The sequence below is a fragment of the Lathamus discolor genome, chromosome 6 (genome assembly GCF_037157495.1).
Source record: "Lathamus discolor isolate bLatDis1 chromosome 6, bLatDis1.hap1, whole genome shotgun sequence".
In the NCBI taxonomy this organism is placed as follows: domain Eukaryota; kingdom Metazoa; phylum Chordata; class Aves; order Psittaciformes; family Psittacidae; genus Lathamus; species Lathamus discolor.
Window position 1 is genome coordinate 88455279 of NC_088889.1, and position 22643 is coordinate 88477921.

The following is a 22643-nucleotide window of genomic DNA, read 5'->3' on the forward strand; positions in this document are numbered from 1 at the left end:
GTAGAATATGGTAGCCCCACTCTATGAACAGCCTTAATGTTTTCAGCTGGAAGGCATCACTCAATTCTTGCTTCTCTTCAGTCTGGGATGAGGGTACTGCTCTAATAGTGAAGGTTCATGATTATTTTTGCCAGATACTGATGTAAATAGAAATGATTTTGAAAGATTAATTTTCTTCTGGGTTCTCTTCTGCTGGATAACAGGGGATTTGGTTGGTGTTTGGTTGGCTTTTTCTCCTCCCCTTTCATCAGTGCACCTCTTGTGATACACTCCAAGGACTGGTTGGCTCTTTGGCAGTTCTGGAATAAATCCTTAACTGCCCTGACCCTGGCCAGGGCTTTCCAAGGCTGAGCAGTACTGCAGACTATTTTTAGGGTTGTAATGTGCCTTTTCATAAGTCTTGGATAACAGTTAGTGGGCAAGTGATTAGCAAAGTACTCAGCGAGTGTTACTTTCCTTTGCCAAAATGAGCTTGCTTTTGCATTTTGTGTAGCAATGTGGGTTCCTTCCTTCCCCTCTGCTGACTGCTTGCAAAGAAATCAGACCAGACAAGGAAACTGCAGCTCTTGAGAAGAGGACAGAAGCTGAGTATTTCAGCTATGTGTGAACTCCCTACCATAACTAGACAGTGATGTGCTTTTAGGGTTTGGGACTGTTAACGTCTTCTCTCAAGCAGTAGCAGGCAGTGTTCTTTGTCCCCAAAGCCTTCTGTAGGTAGGTGTGCTTCCCCATCCTCTAAAGATGGTGGTAGCTGCCTGCATCAGTGAGGCTATTGTTAGTCTGAGTGGAAGATGTTTTAACATGAGCACATGTGGGAGAGAAGGGATCAGGCTTGTTCAGCCACTGAAAACCCTTGACTGGCCTAAAGCAGTTGGCTGGAGTGGGTTGTGGTGTCCTCTCCAGAAGCAAAGGCATCCAAAGCAAACCACTGAGCCATGCTGAAATCTTGCTTAGTCTTGACTTTAAGCTCTGGCTGATAACTAAATTCCATGGTCTGGAATTATTATGTTATTGGGTTTTTTTACTGCAAGTGCTATCAGCTTTGCTGTGGCTGCAGAGTAAACTACAAGTCTTGAAGTAAATACAAGCTGGATGAGCTTGGCTGGCAAACAGAACCACCCAGGAGCTGTCAGATGTCTGCTCATTCCAGACTAAAGCTGGTAACATTCCTCATAACATAACTTGGAGGCTTGGCACAGACTCCACAAGTTAGAGTTAGCAGTAAACACACATAAGCACAGGTCTGCTAAGCACACAAGTTTTACATCTCTTGAGTGTAACAAAGGCTGTCTTATATAGTAAGATACACCCCTTAATGTAATTACTTTCACTGCTAAAAATTGAGGTCAGGTATCATACTAGTGTTACCCCCTTCCTAACTTTCACACCTGATCTTCCACAGGTGAGTTGCAAATCCTGTATTCATTGTATGTGTGCCTCCCATGTGCTGTTGTGTGCTGCTGTGCCGTGCACTGACTGTTGAATCGCTGTGCCCTGCAGAGAGCAGAAGTATTGATACTCTGGGGTTAGTGAGCAGCATGGAGCTAATGGGGTGGAATAGGTAGTTTCTGGCCCTCACAGACAGTGTATTGAAGAGTGGTGACAGTAGCTTGTCTTTAAGTTCATTGCATGAGATTGTAAACTTTGTCTCAGATAAAGCATAACAGTTTCCCCTCTGATGGCCTGAGGCCCTCAGTCACCACCCTGTTGTGGTACACTACCAAAGTTGGAAGCCTCTCAGGTTGGGGTTGCATCCAAATAACACAAAGATTTTAATGTCTTTCTTATTTAAACAGACCAGAAATGCTGTTTGCAGCTGCATCCTCACCTGAGCATGCAGCACACGAGTGCACTGTTAAGCTCTGTGGATCAGGTGGCATCAGAACACTTGCGTTCTGCTGGTCTAACAGCCCTGGATTCCCCAGGGTGAGCCAAGGAGGCTCTGGCCCTGTGGCCATGGGCTTCCAGTCATACGATATGGGAACACCTTTACAGCCACTCTCATTTTAGACTGACCTTCCTTGGAAGGACAGTGTTTGCTCTGTGACTGTGTGTGTCTGTCTAGACACAGGCTGTACTTCTTGATAGCTTTTTAGCTCTGTAGAGGGCTGGGGACAGAGATGGGCAACTGACACAACCAAAGCTGGGGAGGGGCGAACGCTTATAAACTTGGAATCCTAAACTCAGGTCTTAGACTGCAGTGGGATCTGTTCCCAGTGAATACTATAGGGAAGGAGCTGTTCCTCTTGATGTGCAAATAGGTAATGAGCAAACATAACTTGGCTCCTGTCTCAGCATCTGTGTGTTTATTTCAGGTTATGAGGCAGAAATCTCTTATCTCTGGTCTCTTATGTCCCTGTTTCCAAAATACAAGTGATAGATACAAATCTAGCAGCTAAAAGGCTGAGCTTGGCACAGGAGGAGGAAGTAGAAAGCATGAAGAGGTTGGTAAAAGCCGTTCCTTCTGAGGCCCTGCTCATTTGTATGAGCGCTCCCTCTGGGATCGGATGTGTGCATGTACCTTGTTGCTCCAGGTCCTATGCAAGTGAGTGTCTTGAGCCTCTGCAGAGGGTGGGGATGGAGGTGGTGGCTTTTCAAGTGTGCCTGAATGCAGCCAAATACCTGACAAGACTCCTAATACAGAGACAGAGGAAACTCCCATATGACCTATGTCTAATAGTAACAAGGGGACGAATGGAGGGAGAGCCCCCAGCTCAGTGAGTGGGGTTAGCACAGAGCCTGGTAGAAGCTGCTCAGCGAAGAGCTCTCTATGTTACATCCCATTCTGTGCTTCCTTGGCTCTAGTAACAGTGTTGGCACCAAAGCAACGTGCAGCAAGAGGGTAGAATTTCTTCCCTTGCAGGCTACTGAGCTATTCAGTAAACCCCTAGTGCGTGCAGATGCTCCACTCCAGTTCGCAGAGCGAAAGCAGCCTTTGTCTAAAGCATTGGTGGGCTGAAATCAGTGCGGAGGTTTGGAAGGTTTGATTCTGTGCTCCAGCTGTGCTGGCTGACAGATTTAACCTGTTAACATCTGGGAGCGAGGCAGTGTCTTCTCCACATGTGCGGAACAGGCCTTTCTCTTCGTGCAATCTGTGCTGCACCGTGAAAGGCTTGCGATGAAGGGAGCGTGGCTCTGACTGTAAATAAGTCCTTTCAGATTCCAGTTGCACAACCAAAGGAATTCAGCAGATTCCTATTTTTCTAACCGTGCCATGCCTTCCTTTTAACCCTTCCAATTGCCCCATCTCATCTCGCACTGCCTTGAAAGTAATGGACGAGAGGTTTTTCTTCTGGCTCGCAAATAGCTGCAGTCGTGCCCGTTGCAGGTGTCTCAGTGCTGTGGCTTTGACCATGTGGCTGCAGTGATCTGCGCCCTGACTCCCCCTGCACTGTTGCATGTGTCCAACTCACTTCTCAGGAGCGCTTCCCAAACCTGTAGCTCTGGGTTTCTATGGGGTGTTGACTAAACCCTTTGTCTACCTGGACCTATTTGCTCTTGCATTTGCTTCCTTACCTGGGAAAAGCCCCCCTGCATCCTGCAGTGCTGACTTTCTCTGTTCGGTATCTGTGTTGATAAGTGGGAATATCTAACATTCCACCTCACCAAGTGTCTGGCTCCCACCGCTGCCCATCGTTCTTTGTAATTTTATAACTGCCTAAGAAATTAAATCTGTGTTGCCATAAATACTCTGTGTCTTCTTCCTTTTGTTTGCTGCTCAGAGATGGGGCCGGGTAGCATCAGGGTGATGCTGTGTGTGTTGTGTACCCTGCGGCCCAAACCAAAGTACAGCAGTAAATAAGCTTTGGTTCTGGTTGTGTTTTGTAGCTGCTCCCAAAAGGCTCCCAGCTTGGGGTTTGCTGGGGCCAGGAAGGGACGAGCTGAGTTTCTCCTGGTACATTTTGCTTGCAAATGTAATTTTCCCTCTTGTTCTTGTTCTTCTTCAGAGCTGCTCCTCGCAGGACTCCATTCATGCGTCCCTCTCCTGCTCCTCAGGTGGGTTTGGGTAGCTTCCTTTATCCTTGCTTTCATGGATCACATCTGAAGCAGTGCTTCAACTACTGTGCGGTTACTTCAAGCTTGTTGCTTCTCGCCTTTAAGCCCAGGAGGAAGATCTGAAGCGAGCCTGTATGGGTGGGTGAGGAGGCACCTCCTGCTTCTGTGTGTATCCTTCCTCTTGCAAAGCCAGGACGAACACTTTGACTGGGGTAGACGAGAGGAGAAAAAGCCTCTCTGCTCGATAGCAATGGTGTGGAGCACGTGAGGGTGAGGCTGTCCTTGGTTTGCTGTGGCTGCGCCATCCCAGGTTGGATGGGGCTTGGAGCAGCCTGCTCTAGTGGAAGGTGTCCCTGCCCACGGAGGGGGTTGGAAGTCCCTTCCAGCACAAACCATTCCATGATTCCTTCTTGTTCTGCGTGACCAGTTCATCGCAAGGCCTTGGCTGTGAAGCTGCAGAGCTTCTCCCTTCCTTATCTGGCTCTGGGGGGTGATGCTGTCCTATCAGTGCCATTTATGTGCCTCTTTGCTTCAGGTACAACAGGCAGTGAACCCAGGTGAGTGTTTCTGAACAGTTCATTTGCTGCTGGTGCCATTTCCCATCTTCTGCCTGGAACAAACCAGGGCTGAGATACTGCTGGGGGATTCAGCAACAACCCCCAGTCATGGTGGTCATGCCAACAACTCTGTCTACTGTGCCCTGGATGTTGATGGTCATCCAGACCCACTGGTGCTTCAGGAGGTCCAACTGCCCCTCTGCTCCTGCCTGCAAAGAGGGGAATGTTCTCCAGTAAGCAAAGTGGTAACTAATGGCAGAGATTTCCTCAGGTAATGAATGGCTTGATACGATTTAATGAGGGGTTTCTGCCCAGCCTGCTGGGGTTGAGGATATCTGATGCCTCCTGTTCCATCACCTCGCTGTGGTTTGGAGTTTGGGTTTTTTAGCAGTGAGTTTCACTAAGTTGCAGCTTATAATGAAGGATTTGGAGTCCATGTGAGTCCATAAAATAAGCCAGAAGATTGTGACGGAGTTTTGGTACTTTGGATACTGCTTTGCAGGGGCAAGAGAAGCCCTGGAACAGAAGCTCCTGTTTGCATCTGGGGCTGGGGCTGTGTTGGGGAGAGCCAAGTGATGCAAGGGAATGGACCTGCTTTGTCCACATGAACACATCCACCTTTGTCCATGTGGTGGGTACAGGCCATCACCTTTGGGTACCAGCATGGCAGCATCTCCCCTGCCTGCCCTTCCCCTCCTAGTGCTCCGGGCAGCAAGTGATGCTTGCAGACCCTTTCCTGGCTCTTTGCTGTCTGCTTCCCCGGCAGCTCCACATGCGGGCTCACAACTGCTTTTATCAGTGGAGGGCAGGCGGGGGGACCGTGTAGGTGAAGGCTGGGGGGTGCTGGATGGAGCGGAGGGGCCGCTCCGCCGCTAGATGGTGGTGCTGGGTCCCGCAGCGCGGAGCGCGTCCCTGCTCCCTCTGCGGAGCATCCATGTTCTTTCCTCCTTCCCCGGCAGCATCCCTGCTCCTTCCCCGGCAGCATCCCAGCCTTTTTTCCCCTAACGCACCCCTGCTTTTACTTCGGAGACTCCCCTGGAACATCCGTCTTCTTTCCTCCCTTCCCTGGCAGCGTCCCAACCTTCCCCCCTGCTTAAAGCATCCCTGCTCATTTGATGGGAGCATCCCAGCCTTTTCTCCCCTGCTCCTTCCCTTTTCCCTTCAGTGCACAGACGGTGTCCTGAGCAAGTACCAGTGCTCCATGACCGAGCAGAGCAAGAGCAATAAATGGTCGGTGTTGGCTCAGAGGCTGGATGAGGGCAAAGGCAGCTCCGGGATCCAGAGGGCTCTTGGCTGCTCTGTGTGCCATGGGCTTCCTGCCTGGAAAAGCTGCTGGGAGGCTGGAGAAGGAGCTGGGAGATGACAGTGGGGCCAGGCTATAGCCTGGTGCTGCCTTTAGCTGTGTCTTTAAGCCGGTGTCTGTACTTCCCATTGAGTCCTGGCAGGAGGGACAAAACTGCTGCTTAGAGCGGGTCTGGGTTGTAAGGAAACACAAGCCCTGCTCCCTGTGCACCACTGGGATACAGGATGCTCTGCTCCAGGCTCCCTCTCAGCATCCCGAGTCCCTTCTGTATGGGTGACAAGCACAGAGGACTCACAGACAGCATCTCTTCCCACCTGCAACCAATGCTGCAGATGGAAGCAGGGAGGCAGAGCCAGGAGACGTTATCTCACTCCTTTCTAATGTTTTGGATAGGAAACAGCCTTTCCTGTCTCCCAGGGCAGAAGGTAATTTGCATTGCAAGAGGTCAGGATGCAGCTATTTCTTTTCACCACCTGAAATCAGCTATTGAAAGTCTTTTCGGAACCCAAACAAGGCACACAGAACGATGGCCTCTGCAGGCTTCACGTGCTCCCAGCATCTCTGATGGCCCTGGCTGCTGCTGGAGGATGCTGAACCGAGCTCCTCTGTATGGGTATGGCTGAGCTAAGGGGTGCAGGGGTCTCCCGTGACAATCAGGGCGCTTTGGCCCTGTTCCTATGGCTTTGAAGAAGGCATTGGGGTGGATATAACCCAATACCCATCTCCCTGCACCCTCACTCCAGAGCGGGACCTCAGCCTGGCCCTACAACCCCATCCTGCCTAATGAAAAGCCTCTGGCAGCCCCGCTCTTGGCTTTTGTGTTCTCAGCTGCTGCCTCTGCTGCTTATTTATATTGGAGTTTGCATTAGCAGATGCACTCTGGGATATTCAATTACCTATAAAGAGCTGGAGCAAGGCAGCGCTGGAGCCATCGAGGGGGTTGGGACTTTCTTTATCCTCTCTTGGTTTTTGGGATGGTTTTGGGGGGGGGGGGTTGGGTTCTATTTTTAACTCGCTTTGAAGAGGCAGAGCAGTGGGGTTGGGTTTGAGCATCAGTAACCAGAAAGTGGAGTAAAAAGGGGGGGGGGGGGGGGGATAAGCAAATAATCCTGGTATGAAATGAAGCAGCTGGGTACAAAAACGGATCTGCAGGAAGAAAGCAGCTCCCAGGGCTATTTATAGCTCTTTTGTTTCTCTCTCTGCCCCCTCCTCTCCCCACCCAGGCTGTGGGTTCAGTGCGTGTCGTTCCCGCTGCTCTCCATCACCTCTCGAGTGCCGGGTGATGCCTTTCCTTGTCCCTTATTTATGCATCTGCGTCTTATTTCTAGCAGGGGAAAGGCAGGAGCGGTGATGCTGCCATCGCCCTCAGCTCTAGGTGGGAAAAGAGGGGGGCACGGTGCTGCAGGACCTATGGCAGCAATGGGGTTGCCCCTTCCGTTTGCTCCTCAGCAGCATTAGGGGCTGCTGGAACCCCCGAATCCCCCTTTGCCCACAGCCTTGGTTGCTGGCAGTGATCCCTGCAGCTCCAGGGCCCTTTAGTGCATCTTCATCCTTTGGGATGCTGCAGCAGCTGGGGCTGGGGGAGCATTGGAGATCATCAGGTCCTTCTCCTCCCCATGGGCACCATCCTTTTGGACTAGATGATGGCCAAAAGGTCCCTTCCAACCCTAATGATGCTGTGGGTTCTGATCATTCCTCAACCCATCCCAGCAGAGCTTTCCTCTGCTGCCCTCAGACGCATCCCTCTGAGAGCCCGTATCCCTTGGCCCCAGATCTCCCATCACATCCCTCCTGGATGGTGCTGCTGCTCCAAGCCCCTTCTCCCCACACCTCCCCCCTTCCAGTGAACATCCACGTGGGCTCCCATCTTTGTGCCTTTATGGCCGAAATACATAATTCCTTTATTATTCAATTAGGAATTTAACTCACAATCAGGTGATCGCTTTAAGAGGATTTCCTATAAGGCAGGATTTGAATAACTGGGCTATGAGTAATATATTCCCTTAACTGGTTTATTCCTTTATCAGATTCCCCCCCCCCCCCAAGCACTTTAATGCGTTTACTTGCCCATTGTCGACACTTCTTCATGCTCTTCCTCCCTCCCCAAGCTTATGCAAATCCTCTGTAAGGCGTTTAATGCACCGTGCGTGTCAATAGCACCGAGATGCTCACGACAGCGTTAAGCTTCATGATTAAGAGGGGTGGTGGGGCCAGCCCCCTTTCAGCCCTCGCTATGGGGCCAGGGAAGGGAGCTGCGTTTGTCTAGAGAAAAGGCTGGAGCTGAAAGCAGCTCTTTTCTAACGGCAGGATGTGAATAGGGAGCGTGGGGCTGGCCTGTCTGCTGCTGTTTGCTGCTCTGCCGCTCAGCTTTTGGGGTGATGGAGGTGTGAGAGTGATGGGGAGGGATGTGATGATGGAAGAGAAAAGGGATGAAATAACACACAAATCAATGCAAGCATCAATTTGCTTGCTGTCTTCTGGGTCTTCTTTTAGAGGGAGTTAACAGCCTTTATGGCCAGAGGGGCTAAATGTACCCATTGGATAGGAGCATTGCCTCCGAAGGATGCATTTACACTGTTCACCATAGAAGCATAGACTGGTTTGGGTTGGAAAGGACCTTAAAATCATCCAGTTCCAACCTCGGTGCAGTGTTCACTCTGAAACCTACAGCCAGGCTTGGGCACCAGGAAGAGGGAAGCACGGGGCTAAGGGCAGCACAAGGGGCTGCATTGCCTCTGACTTGGGCTTTCCCTGTTTCCCCATCACCAGAGGGGCTCAGGCCCAAGGGTTTCTGTCGCCTTTATCTATCTCCAAAGGAAGAGCTCTTCTCCCAGCCTGGGTCTCTAAAGGCCGGGGTGAGTGGGAGCCGAACCAGCCCTTCCCTGCCCTTGTTCCCTCTGCACCCACCGCTGATTGTCTCCTTTTCCATCCCATCCCGTGCATGCAGCAATTATGCAAAGCTGCAATCAAGGAGCTGAATTAGCAGCTCCTCTTGGATTAATTAATGAGGGATGCAAATCTGTTCCAGCACAGAAGGGAAGGGGGAACATGCAAAGGTTGTGGCATCCTCTATGGGTCTGTCCCACTCTCCCAGGCTGGTTTAACCTATCTGGGGACACCCATGTACCGGGATATCCACATGGAAGAGGCTGCTCCTTGGCCTTGGGATGAGAGCTGGGTGCCCCAAAGTTGATGCTCCCCAGCGCATTTAAACCCAGTGCTTTGGGCCGAGAGCAATCCCCTCGCCCACCCCAGTCCTGTTGTAAAGCTTGAGGGAAACTCCGTTAATCCCCCCGGATTCCTGTGCCGCGCTCCTGCCAGCACCGGGGATTTCTGTTCGCTTCCAATCGGATTGTGACAAACCCTCTGCTTGCATTGAGCAAATTCCCTGCCTGCTCCCTGCTCCTTGCAGGCCCCGATAATCCCCCAAGTGTGACTGCAGCCAAGAGACAACATCCCTGATTAATCCCTGCTGTATCCATGCAAAGCCAGTGCTGCTGGGGATGCTCCCGCTGCCGGCACTTGCACGCTTGGCTGGCATTGGGAGAGACCCCGGGGAAGGATGCGAAGGCTGTGATGCTATTTAAAGGAGCTTTTCCAAGAGGGGGTTGCGGGCTTGGGAATGGCATCCCATTCCCATGAAGTGGAAAAGACGGATGTGCAGTGCTCCTCGGAGGGTGCTTGGGAGGGTTCAGATGTTTCATCCCTATGGCTCTTCCCAGTCATTGGTAGTGTCACCCACCCTGGCTGGTCCAAGGGCACATGAAGTTGGGCACGGGATGCCCAAGATGGGCACGGTTTGGTTCAGGAGCTGCTTTGTCACTCCTTAACCAAGGGGTGGACCACTGCTGTGCCCGTATGGATGGGGATAGCAGAGATGGCCACCTCCCGTGGTACCCAAGGGTTTAAAGCCATGGCTTGGGGAGGCAGAGTTGGGCAGTGGGGTGGGATGCAGCACCTGAAAGGTCTCTCCTTCCTCTCACCTCCGCAGCAGCACTGATTAACGAAGCTGGAAGGGCAAGAGAAAGCTGCAGCACAGAGGATTGCTGGAGCCCATCCTAATCCAGCGTCTCCGAGCCAAATGAGCCGGCAGCATCTTGTTCCACCCTGCGGGATTAATCAGTGCTCGACCAGGCTCCAGGCAAGCGAGGTGAGGCTCTGAATAGCAAGGACCCGTGGCGAGGTGGCTGCAGGGGGTTGGTTGGTTCACAGAGCGGAGCAAATCCCTCCTTGTATCCCAGCAAATGCTTTTGGGATGTAACTGCTCAAGCCAGGAGCTGGGAAAGGCAGGAAAAGGGGAGAAGGCAAAAATACCTCTAAGAAGCTGGGGTGTGGGTGCGGGATGCTCTGTGGCCCCCGGTTTTGGATGTAGGGTGCAGGGGAAGGCTCCAGGATGGGGGTGTGTGCATGGGAGGGGGTCTCTGGCCAGCTTTGCCCCATTGCACTCGGAGCATCGCGCCTGGCAGGCTTTCCTGGCTGCCAAAGTGGGTCAAGCAGAAACCCAAGGAGCATCCGAGCTCCCCAGCCTCGCGCCAGCTCCATCAGGGCTGAATTATTCAGGGCCAGCTTAAAAACTGGAAGAGCTCAGCAAAACCCAGGGAGAGCCCAGCTTGTGGGGTCCCCCCATGGCTCCATAGGGAAGGGGCAGCTCAACCTGCCCATGCGCAGGCACTTTGGGTGGGTGAATGGTGTCTGGTGGGTCTGGTACTGCCCTTAGGGATACAGAAAGCAGAGAGGAAAGGACTCTGAGCTCTCCCTTATGGATTCATCTCCCTGTGGTCCCCTATACCCCTTCAAGCCACAGAAGCTTCTTTGGGTACCCCCGCACAGCCCTGTTGCACCCATAGCACAAAGTGCACCCCATTGTCCCCCAGAATAGGGATGAGGAGGTCGTGATTTTAGACAGGAGCTTGTTCTTTGCCATAAAGTGTTTGCTTGCAGCATCTCCCCTGCGGCTCAGCCAGCACCAAGTGCATTTGGGAGCTGAGATGCTCCCCTGAGCTCGGTCGCTTTTAAAGGACCCCCCATAGCTCCATACCTGGGGCTTCGGGATGGGGAGAACCGGCTCCTGGGGAGAATCCCTGCGGCAGGCAGTGAGTAACGCTGCCTGGCAAGCAGCAGGGCCTCAGCGGTGAGCCGTGAAAAGGCGAGAGCGCAGATGCTTCATCTCATCCTGCTCTTTTAGTGCAGCTCTCGCACGCTCTGGGTACCGAATAGGCTGGAACCCCCACCACAGTCACCCCCTTTTCTTAAGCCTCTTAACCCTGGAAGGGGATGATGGGGTCCGGTATAGGGTGAGGGGACCTACCCCAAAAGGAGAGAGGTGCTTTGGGGTTTTACTTTGACTCTCTTGAATGAGAGCTGACCGAACCCAGCCGAATTCCGCCTTGCACTGGTGCACGGAGCTGTGTGAGTGCTCAGCCACGGGGGGAGCAGTCTGGGCTGTTTGGAGCCGAATCCTGGCTCTTTTCAGCCAAGGAGAGAAAAAAAGGATGGAAATTTCCACCCGCTTTGTTTGCTGCCTGCGATGGGTTTGCAGGAGCCCCTTTGGGCTCAGCCCCGCTCGCAGCAGAACGGGGCTGAAGAGCCGCAGCCGGCTCCATCGCTCGTTTCCCCCGGTGCGAGCAGCCCCGAGCCCTGATTTACACACCGCGGCCCGCACTGCCTGCAGGGCCGCTGCCATTCCCAGCCCCGGTGCGCTGCAGCCGCGGTGCGTGAGCAGGGACGGGGCCTCCTGCCCGCTGCTGCCATCCAGGGGGGCAGAACCCGGCAGGAGCTGGTCCTGGGGGCCCTCACCCAGCAAGGTGGGAGGGGGCACCTCTTCTGTCCCCCCCCCTGTCCCTTGCTGCTCCAGCCCAGGAGCATCCAGTCCCTGTGATGTTACCGGTAGCCTTGGCCAGCTCACCCAGCAGGAGGGATGGGGATACCCATGGTGTCCCTGCCTGGAGCATCCTCCCTGGGGACACGCATCTTCTCTCCTGGTCCCCACTGCCCCACGCTGTTGGTTCCCTCCCTCCTCTGCTTCCACCCCCTGGCTGGTTGTGCTGGGGAGCAGAGGTACCCCACTTGCTTCCCCAGAAAGCTGTGTTGTGCTAGCCAGAGCTTGCATCCCTCTATCCCATCCATCCATCCATCCATCCATCCATCTATCTATCCATCCATCCATCCATCCGTCTGTTCTTCTGTCTGTCTATCTATCCATTCATCCAATCTGTGCATCCCAGCCCCTGCTGCCCCCCGCCTTATGCCAAAACCATTTACAGCGCGGGAAGGACCCTATCCACGCAAACCTCTTATCCATAAGGAAATTCCCAGGGCTTTCTTCCTAATGAATCCATCTTTGTAATTAGCTCCAGGCTCCCAAAATCACCCCCCCACCCCCCGCCCCGGCACCTACAGGCAGTGCCTATGGGCGGTACCCACACACCGGGGTAGGGATGCGCTCTGCTCGTTGGAAAACCCCTTCCTGCGGCCCCCGGGGCTCGGGGCGGGGGGGTCCGGAGGGGCGGGGAGGAGCTGCGGGCGGAGGCAGGGCCGGGGCCGGCCCCGCTCCTCGCTCGCAGCCGCCGCACTCGCTGCCGGCTCCGCGCCCCGAGGCTCCGGTATGGCGGGGCCGGGGCCCGGCGGCCGCCGGTGCTGAGCGGGGCGAGCGCAGCGCTGATGCCGCAGAGCAGCCGCGGCGGAGCCAGGTAAGAGCTCAACGGGACCTGTTGGGCACGGCCGGACCCGGGGTACGGGGGGGAAGCTGCATCCCCCAGCCCCATGGACCATCCGGCATCCCCCGGCGGCGCCGGGCATCCTCCCCGGGCGCGGCCGGGCACCGGAGCGTTTCCTTCATCCCGAGGATGTGGGATGTGGAATTCCAGCTCCTCGTTGCAACTTCCCCGCTTGCAAGATGTCGGGGGACCCTTTTGATGGAGCGAAAATCGCCTCCCTGCCCTGATGGGGGGGGGGTGTACACCGGCACTGGGGTACAGCAGGGATATGGTCCCCGCTCTGCCCTGTCCCTGGGTGAGATCTCCCATCCCTGGCCATGATGGAGAACCCCTTCTTCCCTTCCCACCTTGGGTACAGAGGGGCGGCAGGGCCCAAGACCCATGGAGACGGGTTTAAATCCAAAGGGATGGGAAAATCCGCTTTCCAACAGCGTAGGGATGCTCAGAGGAAGAGAGGCAGACCCGGCCCAGCACCACAGCTGTGCAGCGCATCCCGCTCTGCTCCTGGCCCCAGGAAGTTTGGGCCACAGTAGGTACGGGGTGCTTCCAGGCAGCATGTTCTCCAGCTGGGATCTCTGCTATGGAAAAAGCCTGCAACAGGCTTCCCCGGCATCCCGGGGGATGCTTCCTACGGCGTTTTATTCCCTGGGGTAGCAGCAGGCACAGGCAGGTGGGAATCACAACCAGCTCCTCCACGAGCAGAGATGATCCCAACCAAAACCTGCCCCACGGGGATGCTCTGTGCATGATGCTCTGTGATGGGGGGTGGTCTTGGGTGCATCCTGGCCCCATCCAGGCCCCCACCGGCACTGTGGCCTCCACACATCCTCAGGGATGTGGCAGCGCTGCACAGTGAGCGGATGCATTTTGGGGTCTAAAAGAGTGCTTGCAGGGTCGGTGGGTACCACATTTGACCTCCACCCCAGGGTCCCCCCATATCCAACAGCCAGGGAGATGCTCGCAAACACACCCCCCCCCCCCCCCCCGGCTCCTGCAAACGCCACGGCTGGCAGGAGAGCAGAGAAATCACTGCCATCGATTTTGCCTCCCTCAACCTGCTGCCGTGGAGGAGATTTATCGTGTGTGCAGCATCCCCTCCCCTCCCCGGCCGGGTGGGCTGCGGGAGCAGGGGCAGGCTGGCATCTAGCGACTGGTACCGGTAAGGCAGAGCAGCCCCCAGGGCCTGGGCTTGGTCCCGTAGGGATGAACCGAGGTCTGGGATGAGCATCAGTTCGGGGAGCTCATTTTGGGCTGTGTTTGATGTGGATCCTCTCGGGTTGCTGCGGTCTCCCTGGCAGCTCTCTGTCTTCTTGCTGTGCCGTGGTCCCTTGGAGCAGATACGGAATATTCACCTTAAAAGACAGGTCCCATCCTGCCTTTTCTCCCTGGAAAGGCTGCAGAAATGCATTTGCTGAGGCACACGGCTCTGCCCCAGCCCCAGGCAGCAGAAAAGAGGCATAACCCAGAGGAAGCGTGTGCTGCTCGCGCAGAGCAAGAGCGTCCCGAGGATCTTCCCCAGCATCCACCCTCCGGGAATGCTTTTCACCCATTAATTTCTCTAATTGCTTTTGGAAATGGCACCAGCGTTTGGCATTGGGAGCATCCCGGTGGATCCCTTCACTCACCACCCAAATCCCTGCCCAGTGGGTCCAAGACCTCCTTTTTCCTTAGGGAAAGCATCTTTCCAGGTGGGTGAAGCCCACAGGATCTGCAGCGATGCGGCGGGGTGGCGAAGGCTCAGGGTCACGCATCCCTTGTCACCGCTCTCCTGCTCAGGTTGCCCATGATGGGCTCAGTGGGATCCGAGCGCTTGAAGGAGCTGAGCCCAGCGGCAACGCCGGAGGGGAACGTGGTGATGAGCTTCAGCTTCGACAGCTACCAGCTGGAGGAGGACGAGCTGCAGCGGGGCAGCCAGGCCAAGGGCGTCCTCACCTTCATGGAGCCGGGTGAGCAGGCACAGCCGAGAGATGGGCTCCTTGCTGCATTCCCACCCATTTAGGAGCCTCCCAGGACGGGTTCAGCCACAAATGGCCCGTATCCTGGGCTGCATCTAAAGGAGCGTGACCAGCAGGGCGAAGGAGGTGATCCTGCCCCTCTGCTCTGCTCTTGTGAGGCCCCACCTGGAGCATTGTGTGCAGTTCTGGTGTCCTCAACATAAAAAGGACATGGAACTGCTGGAACAAGTCCAGAGGAGGCCATGAGGATGATCAGGGGCTGGAGCACCTCCCGTATGAAGACAGGCTGAGGAAGTTGGGGCTGTTCAGCCTGGAGAAGAGAAGGCTGCATGGAGACCTCAGAGCAGCCTTCCAGTATCTGAAGGGGGCCTATAGGGACGCTGGGGAGGGACTCTTCGTCAGGGACTGTAGTGACAGGACAAGGGGTAACGGGTTCAAACTGAAACAGGGGAAGTTTAGATTGGATATAAGGAGGAAATTCTTTCCTGTGAGGGTGGTGAGGCACTGGAATGGGTTGCCCAGGGAGGCTGTGAGTGCTCCATCACTGGCGGTGTTCAAGGCCAGGTTGGACAGAGCCTTGGGTGCCATGGTTTAGTGTGAGGTGTCCCTGCCCATGGCAGGGGGGTTGGAACTGGATGATCTTGAGGTGCTTTCCAACCCTAACTATTCTATGATTAAAACGCACAGAATGGCCTCAACGGGCTCTTTTTGGCGACCTGTTTGTGCCCATGTGAAACGCATTTATTTAGGGCAGGAGTTTCCCTGTCCTGGGCCCGTTCCTCTGTGGGATGCTGCGCTGTGGCTGTGACAGCACCGGCAAGGCTGGGATCTGCTGCAGGTCCCAGGGCGGCAGCAGTGCTGCTGCCACGTCTCATTTTTAACTCTTTCTTTCCCCTTTCTGGGGCAGTTTCTGAGGATCCCGAGCCGCAGGATCGATACCATGGGATTTACTTCGCCATGCTGCTGGCCGGGGTGGGATTTCTCCTGCCGTACAACAGCTTTATCACCGATGTGGACTATCTGCACCATAAATACCCAGGTAGGTCTCCAGCAGCACTTCCCGAGCACCCAAAAACTGGGAAGAACTTGGCGCTGCTTCCAGAAGAGCCAGACCCTTCCCTTCCCCATCATCTGCCTCTCCACAGGGACCTCCATCGTCTTCGACATGAGCCTCACCTACATCCTGGTGGCCTTGGTGGCCGTCATCCTCAACAACGCGCTGGTGGAGCTGCTGAGCTTGCACACCCGCATCTCCGTGGGTGAGCGGGGGTCCCTGTGCCCCTCGGCGCAGCCCCACGCTGTGCCCCCCATCCCTCACCTCCACCTCCCACCCGCAGGCTATCTCTTCGCCCTGGGGCCACTGCTCTTTGTCAGCATCTGCGATGTGTGGCTGGAGCTCTTCAGCCGCAGGCAAGCCTACGCCATCAACCTGGTGGCTGTCGGGGTGGTGGCCTTCGGCTGCACAGGTATGTGGGACACCGGTGGTGCTGGGGGGAGCACAGATAGCGGTGGGAGAGCAGCCCCGTCCCCAGGAGCCGTGGTCTCCTGGGATGCTGTAATCGCTATCGCTATAAACTGACCCTCACGTCCCTGCTCCATCCCCTCCCTTTGTCCAGGGGCACCAGCACCCGACTGCACTGGTTCCCAGCACTGATCCGGGTCACTACGATGGCTCTGAAACCATTCAGGCCACTGCGGTGGCTACCCAAGCCCCGCTCCTGGTGGGGCATCCAAGGGAGGGCAAAAAGCTCCCTGCTCTGGGGGAAGGATGCTTTGGGAAGGAGGCAGGTGGCAAAGCAGGGGGGTTTCTTCCCTCTCCTCGGCCTTTCGGCTGCTGCAATAATCCCTCCTTCTCCTCTCTGTGCATCTCTCCTGAAGTGCAGCAATCCAGCTTCTATGGCTACACGGGGCTGCTGCCCAAGCGCTACACGCAGGGGGTGATGACGGGCGAGAGTAAGTATCCCGTGTCCATATCCATTTGGGATTGCTTGGGGGAACCCTCCTGTGCCTTCTCCTCCTGCCCCAGTGAATCAAATCCATTGTCCCCAGCCCAGCCTGGCCGCCAGCAGAGCAGGGTGCTCCACAGCAAACTGGGCTGTTCAATGGTGTCTAAATCACGCACCATGCTGAGCTGGGGGGAGGGATGTCTGCTGCATCACCCCAGTATCACCACTGGTGGCTACCCCACACATAGAGCATCACACGCATGCAATAGGGAGCTGGTGGGTGTCCCTGAGCCCATGGCTCTCCCCTGCCACCAGGCACCGCCGGGGTCATCATCTCGCTCAGCCGCATCTTCACCAAGCTGCTGCTGTCAGACGAGAAGGAGAACACGGTCATCTTCTTCTTCATCTCCATCGGCATGGAGCTGACGTGCTTCATCCTCCACCTCCTGGTCAAGCGCACCCGCTTCGTCCGCTACTACACCTCCTGCTCCCGCAAGGGTCTCCCCGAGGCAAGGGGCACCGGTGACCGCGGCACGGGCTACCGCGTCCACCACGATGTCACGGCGGAGGACATCCGCTTCGTAAGCCAAGAGTGGGCTCCCCCGCTGGCCCCCGGGCTCCCGTTGGAGCTCAGCACTGGTGTCCCCTCTCCCCCCATCCAGGAGAACAGGCAGGGGGGGCAGCCGAGTCCCCCCCGGGGCAGCCCGGGCCATGAAGCTGAGCTGGCTGGAAGCGGTACCTACATGCGCTTCGATGTCCCTCGACCCAAAATCAAGAGGAGCTGGCCCAGCTTCAGAGGTGGGTGATGGGTTTGGGGGCAAGCAGTGCCAAGGGGGTGGGTTTACACCATTTTGCGGGGGAGAAAGAGCAATCGGTGACGCAGGGATCTGGGGAAGGGTCATCCCATTCTCGATGCCCAAACCCATGGGGTAACCTCATCTTTGGATGAGGTTAGAGAGCTACCAACTGCTTGGGGCTCAGGCAAGACCCCTTTGAGGCTCTGCAAAGGGGAAAGCTGCAGGTTTTGGCTGAGCTGTGCTGCCCATCCCTGCCAGACATGCTGCTCTACCGCTACGTCGTGTCCCGGCTCATCTGGGCCTACATGCTGTCCATCGCCATGACCTACTTCATCACACTGTGCCTCTTCCCCGGGCTGGAGTCGGAGATCCACAACTGCACGCTGGGCGAATGGCTGCCCATCCTCATCATGGCCATCTTCAACCTCTCCGACTTCGTGGGCAAGGTAGGAGAGAGGCCAACACCAACGCAATGGGCTCCTCTTGTTGCGTCCTCTTCCAAAGCTGCTTGGCTCCACCAAGGGTCATCTCCACCCCATGCCGAGATGGCCTCCTGCAGCAGTTGCTCTTTCCACCATCCCATCTCCCTGTTGCTCCATTTTGGGCACCACGTTGCCCTCCTCAGCCTCCTCACCATCCCCATGGTCTCTGGCCCTGGCTGCAGATCCTGGCTGCCCTGCCCTACGACTGGAGAGGAACCCACCTCCTTGTCTATTCCTGCCTCCGCGTGGTCTTCATCCCCCTCTTCATCATGTGTGTCTACCCCAACGGAAGGCCCACCTTTGGCCACCCTGCCTGGCCCTGCATCTTCTCCCTCCTTATGGGCATCACCAACGGCTACTTCGGCAGCGTTCCTATGATCCTGGCTGCTGGCAAAGTGAGCCCGGAGCAGCGGGAGCTGGCAGGTAAGACCGAGCCCTCTCGGGAATCCCATGTGGGGTGTCCAGAGCACCCTGACACCGTGTCCCTTCCCACAGGGAACACCATGACCGTGTCCTACATGACAGGCTTGACGCTGGGCTCAGCTGTGGCCTATTTTGCCTACAGCCTCACCAGTACATCCCACAGCAGCTGTTTCTACACCGAGACCTCCAACAGCTCCTTTACATTGGGGTACTGAGCCCCACGGCGGGGTGATGGGGACACGATGGGAGCTATTCCCACCATGGTCCCCATCGCTCTGCCTGGTCCATGTCCCTCCATGGGGAGGGAGCCTGGAGCCAGAAAGTTGTCCCAAGGAGGACAGGGACCAGAAACCTGTTGGCATGGGGCTGTGGCATCCAAAATGGCCCATGCTGTCCAGGGCCACCTTTTAGGGTGACACTGCTCTTGGGGGGCTCCCCATCAGTGATGGGCTCTCTAGTGGAGGCAAGGGAGTGTCTTCTGTTTGAGCCAAGCCATTGCCAAGAGGATGAAAAGGCTGCCAAATGCCAAAGGGAATAGGACCAGCACTGGGGAGGAGGGTGATGGAGGGCTGGTGAGGAAGAGGAGGAGCAAGAGAGGAAGGGGGAAAAGCTCCTTCAGTCCCCAGTGGCTTTTGGAAGGTGGGTCTCAGCTTTCATTGATGGTGCTGCAGGTTTTCACCAATAGCTTGCAATCACAATCCCTCCCTAGATGTGCCAATCGCTGTGTTAAAAACCCAGCTCACAAACGCACCTTTTTTTGGGTTATGTTTTGGTTTTGCCCCCCCCCCCCCAAACTGTGAGAGAGGCAGGGTCTTGTCCTCCCCTGCCCCACTGCAATGGGGCAGAGGTGGGTCTCTTAAGCCACAGCACTGCAGATGCCACTGCTGAGCTTCAGGATTTAGTGCAAGGGCCACAAGTAAAGCTGATGCCGTATCAAATGTCTTTGCAATGATGCCCAACTTGGCCAAGCTGGCCAACACATACATGGTGATGCCTGCTCCAGGCCTGTGGGGTCTTGGGGTACCCCTTGTGCTGCTCCCCATGTCCCGGGTCCCCTCTGTCGCCTGGCGCAGCTGGACTTGCCCCCAGGTCCCATCAAACCCCTGCCAGCCTCCAAAGTGCTGCAGAAGGCAGCAGCAAGCAGGAATGGGCTGAGCAGAGCAGAAACCAGCTGGAGAAGGTGCCATCACCAGAGGGTGATGCTTTTTGGGACGGGCAGCACCTCCCTGTGCCAGGACTCGGTGGTGCCACCTGCCAGGAAAGCAAACCCAAGGGATAAGAGAAGGCAGCGAGCACCAGGCTTGGCACCACCAACACGGCAGGGTCTCACCATGCCAAGCCCCAACAGAATGAGCAGGTTCAGTGTTTCACCCTCAAAACATCACCCCTGCAGGGCTCAGGGTGCAGGAGTGTGGTCACAGGACTCGCACCCCTCCTGCCCCACAGGACCTGTGTGTCAGAGTACATCGTGTCCATCAGAGGGATGGGGTCTCCCCCAAGACTCTCCCCTAAGAGCTGAGCCAAAAAGCGACCATCACCCCCAAGGGGAGGCAAAACCCGGCTGTTCGAAGTGAGACAAAGAAAAGATGCTTCGTGGGGATGCTTTTTGGTTGTGTTTTTTTGGGTTGGTTTTGTTTTTGTTTTCAATTAATTTTCTTTTTTTTTGTTATTTTTTTTATGAAAAAAAAAAAAAAAGATCACACGGAGTTCTCCAACAAACAGAATGCCAAAAAAATCGTTTTAACCAACAACAACAAAAAGAAAGAAACGACATAAAACAAAAAAGACAAAAACCTGGCTCTCCTTTCCTCTCGATTGTCTGAAATATCCTTGTGTTCCATAGAAGGCAGTGGGTTTTAAGTGCTTTCTATTTAACATTAGCATAAAATCTCTGTTTTCTCTCTCTCGCGCGCGCGCTCTCTCTCGCTCTTTAAAATAGGCTCACACAATTTGCTTCTACAAGTACAGTACACGTTGAGCGGGGGGGGGGGGGGAAAGGGGTGGGGGTGATGTGTGCCTGTTCCCAGATCATTTACAATCACAATCCAACAGGAAATAAAAAATAAGATTCTAAAGGTCAGACTGTGTTCCTTTCTCTCGTCGCGGATTTGGGGCTTGAGTTGGGGTTTCGTTGTTGTTGTTGTTGCCTTGGTTTCTTTTTTCTTCCTTTTTTTTTTTTTTTATAATTTCATAATTTTTTTTTTGTTGTTTTCACAGTTTTAAAAAGTTTATATTTATATTTATATATATATATTTATATTTATAATTAAAAAGTTGAATCCATTTAAAGTCTTATAATACAGGAGGGGCTTAATGAGTCTTTCGGTACATTAAAACTGTACAGGCTAGAACCGTCGCTATGCGCCACGGCGCCGGCGGCCCGGGCTGGAGATGGTACAAGCTCAGCACCATGGAGTTTGTTTTAAGGACGAGGGGTAACGGTGCAGGGGGGACCCTCTCCCCCTCCCGAGCCCTGGCCTCCAGTCTCCAGTACCAGGGTGGAGAGTTTTCCGTATGTCCTTGTTCTAAACGTCTCCCCACCGGAGCCTGGGCCGGGTCCCGCTCCACGTCCTGGCAATCTGTAGTGCGAGTCGGTGGTTGCAAAGATCAGTGCGTCTCTTGGAGTTGTGTTTTTAAGTGCAAGGATGTTCCAGCGTCGTGTGGTTCTCCTCCGGTTGTCCCAACCCTGGTGATGCCGAAGGTCCGGGATGTGCCCAGCGGGAGCGAGGCAGCGGGTCAGCCCCGCAGAGGTGATGGTGGTGGTGGCTCTCCCGGAGCCGAGGGGAGGTTGGACGGCTGGATGGAGTGAGCTGGATGGTCCCATCCTGAGCCCAGGGTGGCAGTGGGGCTCTGGCTGTGGCAATGCCACAGGTGGGGATGGTCGGGCTTCACACTATCCTCATTCCCTTCAAATGGTGAGCGAGGGCTTCCCAGCAGCTCCACATCTCTGCTCAGGCAAGGCATAGGGCATAAAGCTGGGCAAGGGATGCCAAAATCCAATGGTCTCCTGCACTCCAAGCACCAAGCAGCAGCTTTTCCCAGGGATTTCCTGCCCTCCTCCACTGCATGCTCCAAGATGAGCTCTTTGTTCACCAAGCATCAACCCCTTGCTATGCGCCTGCTCCCCCAGCGCCTTTCCAGGGCAGGAGGGACACAGAGTGACAGGGAAAGTGAGTCCAGACTGTTTGTTCAAGGCAGTGGGAAGGCAGCAATCCAGACTGGATATTGGCTCGTCTTCCCAGCCTTCCTCTTCTGCCATCTCTATGCTGGGGAAACTCTGCCCCTTTGTGCTCCACATTGCCGGGGCCTTCAGGGGAAGGGAACTGCAAAAAGGCGCCGAAAGGATCGAGATGAGGCGCTGAGAGAGACTCATCTCCTTTCACCCTGTCCTTCCTAAAGGGTCATGCGGAACTAAGCAGGAAAGGGAACATAAGGACGGAGAGGAGCATCCGCAGAAGGCTATCAGGTGTCCTTCCACATACAGGCAGCTTCCGAGTTACCGATGGGGGCAAATGACACAAAAGGGATCCCTCCTGCTGCGGGGGGGAGGTCCCGCTGGTGAAATGATCACGAGACCCATGTGCTTTCCTGGACCAAAAGGAGGAAGGAAGAAGTTGGTCAAGTGTCACCTTACTTAAAGCCACTTCCAGAAGAGCCTGGGGCTTCAAACACCGCCACCTCCCAACAGCATCTTCCTCAAGTCCTGAAACTGCTTCCCCAACCCCTTTCCTTCAGCCCTCTCCTTCCTCCTCATGTCTCTCGCGCTCTCCTGTCCGTAGTGTGACACAGAATTCATGAGCATTGAAAGAAACAATCATGTGGTCTGAACAGGCACGTCCTCAGGTTTGTTCCGTCCCTTCCCAGGGGGTGGCACGTGTCCCCTGGGCGGTCAGCAGATGACAGGGACCCCGTCGGTGTTGAAGATCATGCCCGTAGTGGGCTCGTAGGTCCCTGCAAGGTAGTAGAGGTCCTCACTGTCTTGGTATTTCTTCGTCTTTAGCATCTGCTCATATTGATCCAGGCCAACAACAAGACACTTGTGTGAGATGGTCTGGACATCGTTTTCATCCACGTGGGAGGACTGGTAGAGGGCTCGCTGTGTAGCAGGAAGGAGGGAGATGGAAAGAAAAGCAGGAATTAGATCTCCCAGCATTCACAACATCACCTTCAACATGCAGGGAAAACATCCATCACAACTGGCTGGGAATTGCACTCATACTCAAGCAGAACTCCCCATTCATCCCCACTCCCAGCCCCAGGGAGGGACACCAGCAATCTGCACAGGCCCATGGGCACAGTGGACACAATCCATCCGGCAGACTAAACCTGAGCCCTTGCTTCCACTCAGCTCCCACTGATGAGAATGCCATGGCTGCTGAGCACACAGACGGGGGAATACGGAAGCCAGGAGTCTGTCATCCTCAATTCAGAGATGGGAGCTGGATACCACCCGCCCTATTCCTCCCAA

General features: G+C 55.2%; 2 protein-coding genes across 8 annotated transcripts in view; one reads left to right on the forward strand and one right to left on the reverse strand.

Annotated features, from left to right (window-relative positions):
• The first annotated feature begins 12406 nt into the window (after positions 1–12406).
• SLC29A4 (solute carrier family 29 member 4) lies at positions 12407–20169 on the forward strand. Of its 4 annotated transcripts, none has more exons than XM_065684579.1 (11): positions 12407–12545; positions 14244–14260; positions 14349–14518; positions 15435–15566; positions 15673–15786; positions 15865–15993; positions 16406–16480; positions 16789–17271; positions 17529–17716; positions 17935–18175; positions 18248–20169. In XM_065684579.1, the coding sequence occupies exons 3-11, from the start codon at positions 14356–14358 to the stop codon at positions 18388–18390; spliced, it is 1668 nt and encodes a 555-aa protein (XP_065540651.1). In that variant the 5' UTR covers positions 12407–12545; positions 14244–14260; positions 14349–14355; the 3' UTR covers positions 18391–20169. The 4 variants fall into 4 exon arrangements, with proteins under 4 accessions (XP_065540651.1, XP_065540652.1, XP_065540648.1 ...); XM_065684580.1 differs by lacking the exon at positions 14244–14260 and having other exon boundaries at positions 16789–17054; positions 17136–17271; XM_065684578.1 differs by having other exon boundaries at positions 12496–12545; positions 14157–14260.
• Positions 19895–22643, reverse strand: part of TNRC18 (trinucleotide repeat containing 18) — a 54191-nt gene continuing 51442 nt past the window's right edge. For all 4 annotated transcript variants that reach the window (XM_065684573.1, XM_065684575.1, XM_065684574.1 and 1 more), the window contains one exon: positions 19895–22271. In XM_065684573.1, the coding sequence (XP_065540645.1) occupies positions 22065–22271 (207 nt within the window). In that variant the 3' untranslated portion in view covers positions 19895–22064. The remainder of the gene's footprint in view (positions 22272–22643) is intronic.